This window comes from Equus quagga, chromosome 11 (genome assembly GCF_021613505.1).
Source record: "Equus quagga isolate Etosha38 chromosome 11, UCLA_HA_Equagga_1.0, whole genome shotgun sequence".
Classification (NCBI taxonomy): Eukaryota; Metazoa; Chordata; class Mammalia; order Perissodactyla; family Equidae; genus Equus; species Equus quagga.
In genome coordinates this window covers 98,304,178-98,314,960 of record NC_060277.1, presented here as the reverse complement: position 1 = coordinate 98,314,960, position 10,783 = coordinate 98,304,178, and the positions used below count along the sequence as shown (strand labels likewise).

General features: G+C 45.2%; 1 protein-coding gene across 3 annotated transcripts; it reads left to right on the top strand.

Moving 5' to 3' along the window:
* The first annotated feature begins 690 nt into the window (after nt 1–690).
* On the top strand, nt 691–9,478 carry RDM1 (RAD52 motif containing 1). Of its 3 annotated transcripts, XM_046674493.1 has the most exons (7): nt 691–786; nt 1,173–1,352; nt 4,029–4,151; nt 4,546–4,723; nt 5,665–5,763; nt 7,405–7,490; nt 8,936–9,478. In XM_046674493.1, exons 1-7 carry the CDS (start codon nt 691–693, stop codon nt 9,035–9,037), a joined length of 864 nt encoding a protein of 287 aa, XP_046530449.1. In that variant the 3' UTR covers nt 9,038–9,478. The 3 variants fall into 3 exon arrangements, 2 of the variants coding, with proteins under 2 accessions (XP_046530449.1, XP_046530448.1); XR_006890493.1 differs by lacking the exon at nt 691–786 and having other exon boundaries at nt 920–1,352; nt 7,405–7,769; nt 8,936–9,018; XM_046674492.1 differs by lacking the exon at nt 691–786 and having other exon boundaries at nt 920–1,352.
* The last annotated feature ends 1,305 nt before the right edge of the window (nt 9,479–10,783 follow it).

The window sequence follows — 10,783 nt, the reverse complement described above, 5'->3', positions numbered from 1 at the left end:
AGCCCTTGTCAGGACCATGAGCTCCAAAGTTGTTGCCCTACTTGGACACACTCTTTGATTTTTCCAAATTTCTCTCTCCTTCTCACCCTGCCTCCCAACCTCCCACATCATGCCACGCCTGAAAGCACACATACACAATACACCAGAGTCACTTAGGATAGTCAGAGAATTCTTTTTAAGGATTTCATGCTAGACTGTTAATGGCTTAACGAGTCATACGGTAATTTGCATGTTTAAAATTCATGAAAACATTCTAAAGTCAAAGGATTGCATCTTCAGTAGTCATTTCCCACACCGAGTCGGGAAATCTAAAATTTCAAAGTTCTGTAGATAACTACCACTAGTAGTACTCTGAGTCTTCTCCAGGAGGGTAAATGAAGCCGGCTGCTATGGAGGGGTCCCTACCCTTCGATCCTGTAAACTCACCCATTGGATTCTACCCTAAAAATACCCGGAAAATACACTAAGCTCTGTGACATTGGGGCAGTGGGGCTGCAGGAAGGGGAACTAGAGGCGGGGACCCGCTGGAGTGGGAGGGGCGAGGGGCGATCCCACACCGCCCTCGCCCCACCCCACCCCCTCCAGGAGGACCCCGCCCCTCGCATGCGCCCCTTTTAAAAAAGCGCGGGCGCGCCTTGCGCAGGCGCACTGCCTCTCGAGCCTTAGCTGCGCACGCGCAGTGACGGTAGGATGGCGGAGTTGGTGCCTTTTGCGGTTCCCACTGAGAGTGACAAAACCTTGCTGGTGTGGGAGCTGAGCTCTGGACCCACGGCCGAGGCCTTGCATGTGAGCCCGGCCTCGGTGGAGGGTGGAGGGTGGAGGGAAGGATGGAGAAAGCCGCCCCCGGTGGCTGGGAGTCCCGGAGTCCTGCCTTAGCCCCTCACCCGCCTTGTCTCCGCTGAGGACCCTTAGTTCCAGAGGGGACCTCCGGTGTCAGCTCGCCCCAACAGGTTTCTGAGAGGTGACTCTCAACAGCCAGCATGTGTTGCCTTCTCATGCTTCTCGAATCTTCAGATTTCAGAGGGAAACTTGTTGATGAAAGGAGAAGTGTTCGCGTTGCACGCTCTCCCCAGTTGCCTGTGGAGAAGGGCTTGGGGAAGAGAGGGAAACGGGCAGTTTTGTTTTCTGGGCGTGACAATCCGTGCACTTACCTGGCGGGGGACCCCCCACAGCATTCTCTGTTCACAGTGTTCTCCCAGTTTGGCCTCCTGTATTCGGTCCGAGTCTTCCCAAACGCTGCGGTGGCCGGTCCTGGTTTCTATGCCGTTATCAAGTTTTATTCAGCAAAGGATGCCCACAGAGCCCAAAAGGCGTGCGACCAGAAGCAGCTTTTTCAGAAATCTCCGGTGAAGGTGGGTCCAAATAGGGCATTCCTGGCTCCGCTGGGGTGAAGCGCTGAATTCGGTGATAATACGCCAGCATTTGTACAGCTCTCTGGTTCACAGAATGCTTTCAGATGCGTTGCTACCCTGATCCTCTTGCCCCCCCCCCCCCCCTTTTTTTAGATGAAGAAACTCGAACTCAGGATGGTTAAGTGACTTACTTAAGGTTCATGACAATAGCTTGGAAGCTAGAGGTCAAACCCAAACTTACTGATGTTAAACCCCGTGTCTTTTTTTTTTTTTTTTTTAAAGATTGGCACCTCAGCTAACATCTGCTGCCAATCTCTTTTTTCTTCTTCCTCTCCCAAAGCCCCCCAGTGCATAGTTGTACGTCCTTCTACTTCCTCTGTGTGGGACACCCCTCAGCTTGGCTTGATGAGCAGTGTCGTGTCTGCGCTCAGGATCCAAACCTAGGAAACCTTGGGCCACCGGAGCAGAGCATGCAACTTAACCACTAGACCATGGAGCGGCTCGTAAATCGCATGTCCTTTTATGCTGCCTCTTAATTTTAAAAATCTTCACAAGAAGAGTTTTGCTTATATTTAGTTTTGTGTGGATTTAAATGTGTGAGCTTGACAAACTCTTCTGTTAATTGTAACATTAAAGATACTTCAGCAGCAGCAGCATTACTCTCAAACTACCTATTCAGAACTCCTTTCAGTTCTCAGAAAACAGTTAAAACATCACTGCATTGTAGAAACCTTATTCCGTACTAACATGCCCTCCAATTTTACTTTTCCAAAGCCTCAGAATTCTATTTTATATGCTTTAATGCAACCACTATTCCCTTTTCAAGGGTCGTTTCAAATCCTCTGAATAAGAGTGAGGCTTAGATTTCCCAAACCTTTCACTTTATAATTGTGTCTTCATAAGCCTTCTCTGATTGCCGTCTTGATCTGGCTACTTCCCGCCGACCTTGCTGCCTGTTCTTACCCATATTCCTTTCCTCAGTGAAGTAACCTGGATCGAATCTGAGAACTTTCTTCAGGTGTGACTCCAGGTGTACCACCTCCACTTCTGTACCCTGTTTCCACATCCTCTTCAACCCTGGCTCCACTGCGTGTGATTACCTGTCAGACATTCTTTAATTTGCAGACTATGATCCGCCTGCTTCTAGTCTGTGACCATTTCACACAGCCACTCAAATGTTACAGATGGTGCTGGAAAGATTATGATACAATTGCTTGGCATCACTTGTGAGTAATGAGGGGTTTTTTTCCTCTCATTGGACATTAAGACCATCTCATAAGCTTTAGGTTTTGAGATTTTCACAGCATAAAGCACATCACTGATAGAGTGGTGAAGGAAGTATTTTACAAGTTAATACATAGTTCAGAGGAGAAGGAATTCACATTAGCTTTCTTTCTTTATTTAACACAGAGCCTTGGGACTACCAGCTGCCCCCAAAATTGTTATCTAGTTTAATTATATGTTCTTTTATACTTTGGCAAGTACACATAGTTCCTGTCTTTTTTGCTTTTTATGAATACAGAAAAGAGAATAATGTCTTAAAATCAAGGAAAGGCCTCAGGCATCTGAGCGAGTTTTTTTCAGTAGCATGAAAGAAAATGGTTGCCAGAAGGAACAGTGGTGAGGTTATCCAAGGTGACCGCTGTCTCTTCTACCCGGGGGCTCAGAGCCCTTCAGAGGCTTCCTAGTTGTTCAGAACAGCTCCACTCTGGCTCGCCGTATGGGCTAGCCTCCCCTGCCCCACTCAGCATGTAAAAATTAGTCTTCATTTCTCCTTCCCAGCAGGCAGCTTCAGGTGGAGAAAGTAATTTCATTTTCTTATTTACCCGTTCTTTTCATTCATTCACTCAATCAACAGACCATCACTTCCCTATTATATGCCAAGAACTGAGCTTGGTTCTGGGAACGAGAATAGAATAAGATAGGGTTCCTTCAAGCACTTAAAGAGCTTATAAACTGGTGATAGAAGAAGATGCACAAACAAATCAAGAAAGAATTAATAATGCTTTGACATTATTTGAATTTTTATGGATATATTCATAAACTACACCCTGTTTAAAATTGAAATAGACGTTTAAAAAAGAACTAATAAGAAATACACAGTAACGCGTAAGTCATTTAGAGAGTTAACATTGGAGACATTTGCGTTCTCAAAGAAGCTTGTTAATTCTTGTTAATGTTTTAGTTGCTTATAAAGTTCATAGAGGTATGTGTATGGCCACTTCTAACAGGAGTTAGTGACTTGGGGAGGCAGGTGCTGCAGATTAAGGTCCTACCTTAGTGGCGGGTCCATCTTATCTGCTCTTTAGGTCATATTCTCAAACAGGAGCTGGGGGATGGGACAACAGGTAGTTTACTTCCTTTGCTTACCCACAACCCTATAATTTGTGTCTGCAGGGATCCCTTAGATGCTTTCATTACCACTTTCACCACCAGAGGTCGGGGAAACCTTCTGATTAATCGGGGCCCTGGAAATGATGCAGAAAAAGTACTGTGGCTTAAAAATAATAAATAACATTTGTTTAAGACTTACTATGAACTCACTTGCTTAAAATGCTGTCTCCTATTTCGTCTTCACAACCACTCTATAAAATTGGTATTGATAAATCTCAGGTGTGTCTAAAATAAATCTCTGTGGCAGGTTATGGTATTTCTACGTCTGTCTTATGTCTTTAGGTTCGTCTCGGCACCAGACATAAGGCGGTTCAACATCAGGCCCTTCCCCTAAACAGCTCCCGGTGCCAAGAATTGGCAAATTACTACTTTGGTTTCAATGGCTGGTCAAAGAGGATCCTCGAGGTACGCTTTGTAGATTTTGTTTGACTAACCAGACTCTTTTCAACATTGAAATCCTAGACTTTAGAGAGAGGCATAGAAGTGGGTTGTGGGGAAGAGGTGTGGGAGATCTCTAAGTGGGAGTATCTGAGCATTGGCCTGCCACCCAGAACTAATAATCATCTTGTCGACTTGGGTGGTGGTGTCCATAATTTCCTCTAGGATTTGTATGGTGTATAATAAAGAATAGTTGTCTATATCTAGTAATTCGTTTACAAGTCTTACTTGCTTTTGAAGCTGTAGGACACCTCAACTGTTAGCTGGGCTTGCTGGAGTTTAGTTTTTATTTTTAACAAGAAAACACTTTGAAGTCTACATTGAGATCCTAAGAAGGACCTTGAATTCAAAATCCTAACAGCTTCAGGATCTTTCTGACACTGAAGAAAGGGGAAATGAAAATGAAAATGCCACAGGAGCAGGACTTCAGAAGCAAAGCGTCAAGTTCTTCTGTGCTTTAGAGGTGGTGGTGCCCTCGCATGAATGCAGAAGCCCTGGCGCTGGCGTGGCTTGGGAGCCTTTGGACCAGCTGGAGGAGGGTCTGTTTCCAGGCAGGGATGGGAGGGTGGGGGTAACGATGGCAATCTCTTTTTTTCTTTCTTTCTTTCTTTCTAACACTTATCTCTTCAGGGCATCTTCAGCCCCTCCCTTGCTAAGCTACTAAAGCACCCCCTTACAATACAGGTTTTTATCTTAGGCAATACGTGACAGAACCTCTAACTTTAAAATTTTAGAGCTGACTTCCTGCCAAGTAGCTTAGGAAGAGAGAAATCATGTTTTTCCCATTTTTGGTTACGAATTTTCTTTGTGCTAAAAGAGTCCTTCAAATATAGATCTCTTGTAGCCTTCAGTTATCCCAGCAAAATCATCATCTAAAGATTTCAATAAGCTCTTGTGTAAATGTTCAGTCCTTTGCCTCCTATAGAAGGACTTGAGTGGAAAAAGCGTCAAATGCAGACACCTAGAAAGGGTATTCCGATTGGTACTGAGTTTTTTCCCTAGAATCCATGGCACTCAGGCTGAGGGTTTTAAGTCAGAGACAGGGCTCTTAGCAAATGAAGTGTTGTGGGCTCCCGAGGGTGATGCTCAGGGAGAGGCCAGATCATCTGCACCACCGCTGTACCGTTCCCATTGTGTGATTCCAGCCCTGGATGCACAGGAGAACAGCGTCTGTCGGAGTGCAGTTTCAACTTGTCCTTTTGAAATCTGTGAGCGTTGTGAGATGTGTACCATTTTCTTGGCTCACATCTCCCTTCTAGTACTTCAGGAACTTCCGGAATAGATTTTGGCAGTAAAAATGTGCCCTTTAGGATATACCTACAACAGAGCCATTCAACCATACCCTTGTGTTGTGCTTGCCCTTAGTCACTAAGATAATGATCTAAGAATCATGGATGAATTTTTATTTTTAAACATAAAACATAAAAATCAATTTCATTCAGATAGGCATTTTAAATCCATTTCTTTTGGTTGGCCTTAGGACCATTATCATTCCTTATGAAAAGGAAGACAACCCAGAAGCTTGCTATTCAGAAAGCTCTATCAGACGCATTCCAGAAACTGTGGATTGTGGTTTTAGGTAAGACTTTCTTGATTGTCCTTAAAGTACTTCAGCTTCAACGAACAAATAAACTCATTTTGAAAGGTTAATTGAATGAGAATAATGGATATCTGAAACACTCCATATTCTTTCATTCACCAAATGCTTTCACAGCAGTGGTCTCAAATTTGTTCTTTGAGGCATTTGGGAGAAAAATGACAGCAAATACTGTTGTCCTCAGTGTAGAGATGTAGATTGATTTGCCTCAGTTCACACTGAAAATAAGTGTTTGATCCAGTTCTTTCTCGGTTGCTTGCCTATCATACAGAATAGTATAATGATTACAAGCTTTGGACACCTGTGTTTGAGTCCTAACTCTGTCTCTTAGATTTTTTTATGCAATTCGAGGTTTTACAGCCAGAGAGATTTGAAGGTATTTAACATCTCTAAGCTGCAATTTCTTTATCTGCAAAATAGAGTTAGTAATTCAACTTGCCTTGTGGATAAAGAGTAAATAAGATGATGAATGTAAAAAGCTTAGAACTATGCCTGGAACATAGTAAGCAGACAAAATAAGTTAACTATTATCATTGTTTTCCTGTTGGAGAGTTTATTAGATTATGTTTTTGGAATCAACTCTGTTTCCGTTTTAATTTCTGGCACTGACATATTGGGTGAATACGATTCTTCTATAATTATCAGCTACGTTTTTGTGAGCCTTGAAAGTGGTCATACTATTGAATAGCATTGACTGTGTCCCCTATGGAGTTCTCCGGTGGTGTGAATGTTACAGGCTGTGCCCAAAGTAAACTTTATGATTAGTACAGTCCCTGAACAGAATTGCTCCCCTGCTTCACAACCCTGCAGCCTTAGAGATCGAGAAATCCTAGCTAAGCTGTCAGAGCCCTTATTGCTTGTAAGGGTTGACCCTGGATTGTTCTCGGCCTTCCAGCCTGGGTGGCCCTTCCGGTGAAGGTTGACTTCCCTAATCATCAGGTAGAATCTCCATCAGCTGTCAGCTCTGAGTAACAACCTTTAAGAACCAAACTAAACTTCTGGGTTGTTTACCGCTCCCTAATATGTTAAGGTATCCCTTGTCCACACTCAAAACTCCTGAGACGAGAAAGCCTTGTGCCCCTAGTTTGCCTTGAGGTAAGATGTATTGTCTATAAAGTACATGAGGCAGTTCTGCCAATAAAGTGTTCAAATGCTTGCCTGCTCTCTGTCTCTCCAAAGCTTTGTTCATTGTATCTGGTGGAACTTTGGTTCCCCGGGAGTAGACACTTGCCTTGTGTCTAATATGAAGTATCTACTGTAGTCCAATGGTCTCTATCCCAAGTTTGAACTCACTTTGACCCCCACCTAATGGCTTACTGTTTAATCATTACGATCGAACATTTTTGTTTCCACAGTTTTTACTCCCTATGTCATTATTCCTTAATTCCTATCTCTAAGTTCATAAAGTTTTTGGAACCAAACAAAATTGATACATCGTGTATATTTTTTCACAAATAGTTATGATAAAAACTGAAGTGTGAGATGAGGGAACTTCTAGGAAAATGCTCTTCTTTTCTGCTTTTAGAAATCAAAGGAATGTGTAATGATTGGGTGCTACCATTGTATACAGGAAGTTTTAAAAGAAGAAAAATTCTGAATTGATCCTTAATAACTTTATTTCAGAAAGCGGTAAAATAGCTGTGGCGTATAGACCCTGTGAAGAGATCACAGATGCCAGACCCGAAGAGGAACGACAGGATTTAATTCAAGTATGTGGAGACAGAAGCTGTAATTCAAAACAGCCAGCAGGATCTGGAAGACCTTGGCATGTACAGTCAGCTTTGCCATCCTAGGAAAATGTGAACCTCTGAAACTGCTTTTGAGGGCAGGGAATTTCTGGGGCTTTTCTTAAGGTCCTGGCCCTTGGCTTTGAGCCCTTATTTGCAGTTTAGAGAGCAGGCCTGAGGACCATCAGAGTACCCCCACAGTTGTGGACACAGGCCTTTTAGGACTCCTCTCAAACAGGATCCCAGGGATGCGGGAACAAGGTAACTCGAGCCTTAAGTGTGATGATGCTATAGCGTTTGAAAACTCTTACGTCTTTCAAATAAGATACTCGCCAGACCTCAGCATCTCATTTATCTTGTATGAAATATTTTGCGGAAGAACCTTTCTGTAAACCAATTATATGGATGCCCTGAATTAGGGATTAAGTTGCCAAAGTAATTTCTAAAAGAAATATTAATGTACTACAGATAGTACATTATGTACACATAGTACATTTGCTCCTTTTTATAAAAAAAGGAGCAAAATATGTGTTTCATGTCATTGAGAACTTAATTTGGGGCTAGATTTCTGATTATTTAACTCACCCCAGAGTTGCAAACTTTGAAGGGAAGGAAATAGAGAAAGAAAAGGTGATTACACTCTGAAAAAGTATTTGAAGATTTTTTTGTGTGCAAAGTAATTATTTTAATCCAATTTAAATCAAACCAATCAAGGAAACTTCAAACTTAACAAAGTTTGGGCTTTAAGAATTCGAGCTTCCTGTGAAATGTGAGAGGAAGTATTCAGTATTGATGCTAAAGATTTCAGAAACCTGATTATAACAACAGATCCATCGCTAGATGAGGCTCATCTTGGAATCAATTCCATTTAAAAACCATTACTATGTGCTACACACTGGGAATAAAATGAAGCCCCTTCTCTCTTGGAGTTTAAGTGCTAGAGGTTGTGCCAGACAATAAACAAGGACTAAGATAAAATAGATTACGAAAAGGGCCATGAAGAAGTAGTAAACTGGGTGCTCGTTATAGTATTTCAAGAAAATTTTTTAACATGCTGACTTTTACGTCCTCCGTGTCTTCTCCATGTGTGCACACAGGGTAGACCTCTGACAAGGGGCATTGCTGATTTTTCTAGATTGATGGCTATGCTGAGCCACAGTGGGAGGGGAGGAGTTTTCCCATGCCAATGTAAAGGGCGATTCACTTGGCTTCAGACCCTCTTTCCCAGAATGAATTGCTCATCCCTGCAAAACCTCTCTTACAGACGCGTTGGCGTCATTACCGATTCACTGGGAGCCCCTAACAGAGTGGTGAATTCATTATCGCACATGGATACTGAGAGTTTAGAGGAAATGGCAACATTTTGGAATAACTGACTGTAAACTGTGCTCCCCTCCCTGCCACCCTAACTCGTGTTCATTTCGCAGGTCGGCTACTTTTCTTGGAAACAGTATGGCCAAGGGGAGGAAGAATATCTCTCTGATTTCAGCTTTGAAGAAGAAGAGTTCAGATTGCCAGAACTGGACTAGCACTTTTGAATTTCCCGGGACGCCAGGCCCTGTGGCTTCCTTGGGAAGCTCTGCACCCCTCCCAACCCCCCACCTCCCCTAATCCTCCCATCCCCCCACCGCTGGGCTGCTGGAGTCCCCGGCCACCCAGGTCTGCAGCCCAGATCCTGCCTCTCTGTGACGGGGGGAGAGGGGCCCAGAGGGAGGTAGTTGTTGTCTTTGCAGGGAGAAGAGAGGCTTGGACCCTGGTGGTTCTGAGAAAAGGGCTCGCTCTGGCGGTGCGGTGCCGATCTCGGCCGGAACTTAATAAAGGTTGCGTAAATAAAGGGTGCGACGTGAGGCGGGGGAGGGGCGCGCGGTTGCTAATGGTGCGCACCCGTCACCGGGCTGCCGTAACGGTTCGGCTCCCGCTCAGGGCGTGGCGCCTGCGCCCCACTGGCCTGGGTCGCTGCGCCCCGGAGCCCCCGCATGTCATGTCCCGGCTGCGCCTCTGGGCCCCACGGCTCCTCCTCACGTGGCAACTGTTGTGGCTGCCGGTCCAGGCATCTCATCCTCCGGAGTGGGCCCTGGACCCTATCCAGCTGACCTCCGAACCCCCGGGGCTGACTGAGCCCTGGTCTTCGCACTCCTCTAATCTCCCACCCGAATTGCCCCGTGCACTTACACCCCCGGCAGAGCCAGGGGGCCTTAATTACCTGGGGGCCTCTTCTCCAGCCCAGATGTTGGCATTGCCTCAGGAGTTGACTGAGACTTTGGTTCCATTCCCGGACACGGATTCAGCTGGAGAGCTGCCTCCAGGGCCAGATCAGTTTGCTGTTCCACATCAGGATCTGAATGATAAGCTAACTCAGCGTCAAAGGCTTCCAGAGGTGATTCCAATGCTAGGTTGGGATGAGAATCAGGCCCTAGGTCTGCCTCCTCGACTCAAAAATCAGAAGCAAACTGTAGGTCTAGGTCAGGCTGGAGATCACCAGTCATTTGAAATACTGGTTCCACCTCTAGATGGTCAGAGTTCAAAACCAGCAAGGTTTATTGTTTCACCCTCAAACCTGAAGAAAGAGCTAGCTCAGCATCGACGGCTTGCCAAGATTGTTGTTGGAACTCCACACCAATTTGCAAAACAAACTCAGCATCTGGAACAACAATTGCAGGATGATTATTTAGATTCCAGTATGGAGAGCTTTTATCGTGAGGAGAACCAACCTATGGATTTCCTGGGGGCCCCAGATCAATCTGCAGAGCTTTCTGAGGAGGCTGAAGTTTCTCCATCCCTGCAGGAGGCCCAAACTCATCATCCAGAGACCCCTGAAACTTCGTCCCAGCATCCAGAGCCTGCTGAAGAGATAGAACCACTTCCTCTTGGGCAGCCCCTAGAGCCCCCCAAGGAAGCTGAAAATTCTGCAAACCCACAGGGGGCCCTGTCTACACCCCCTGAGTCTCCTGAGGAATCGAAACTGTCTTCAGTTCAGCAGGAGGCTCCAGCTGAGCCTTCAAATACTCTTGAAGAGGTTGAACCTGCTGAGCTTCAGCAGTCAGACTTCCACAATGTCACCGATAGGCCTGTGGATGTGGCACTTACCGTAACTCCAGAGGTGACTAAGGAAGTTGAAACTCCTCCCACCCAGCAAGAGGCCCCAGCTCAGCCTCCAGAGCTCCTTGAGGAGACTGAACTTGCTCCCAGTCAGCAGGAAGCCCCAGCCCAGCCCACACAGACCCCTGAAGAGGTCCAGCCTCCTCCAGGTCAACAAGAGGCCCCAGCTGAAGCTC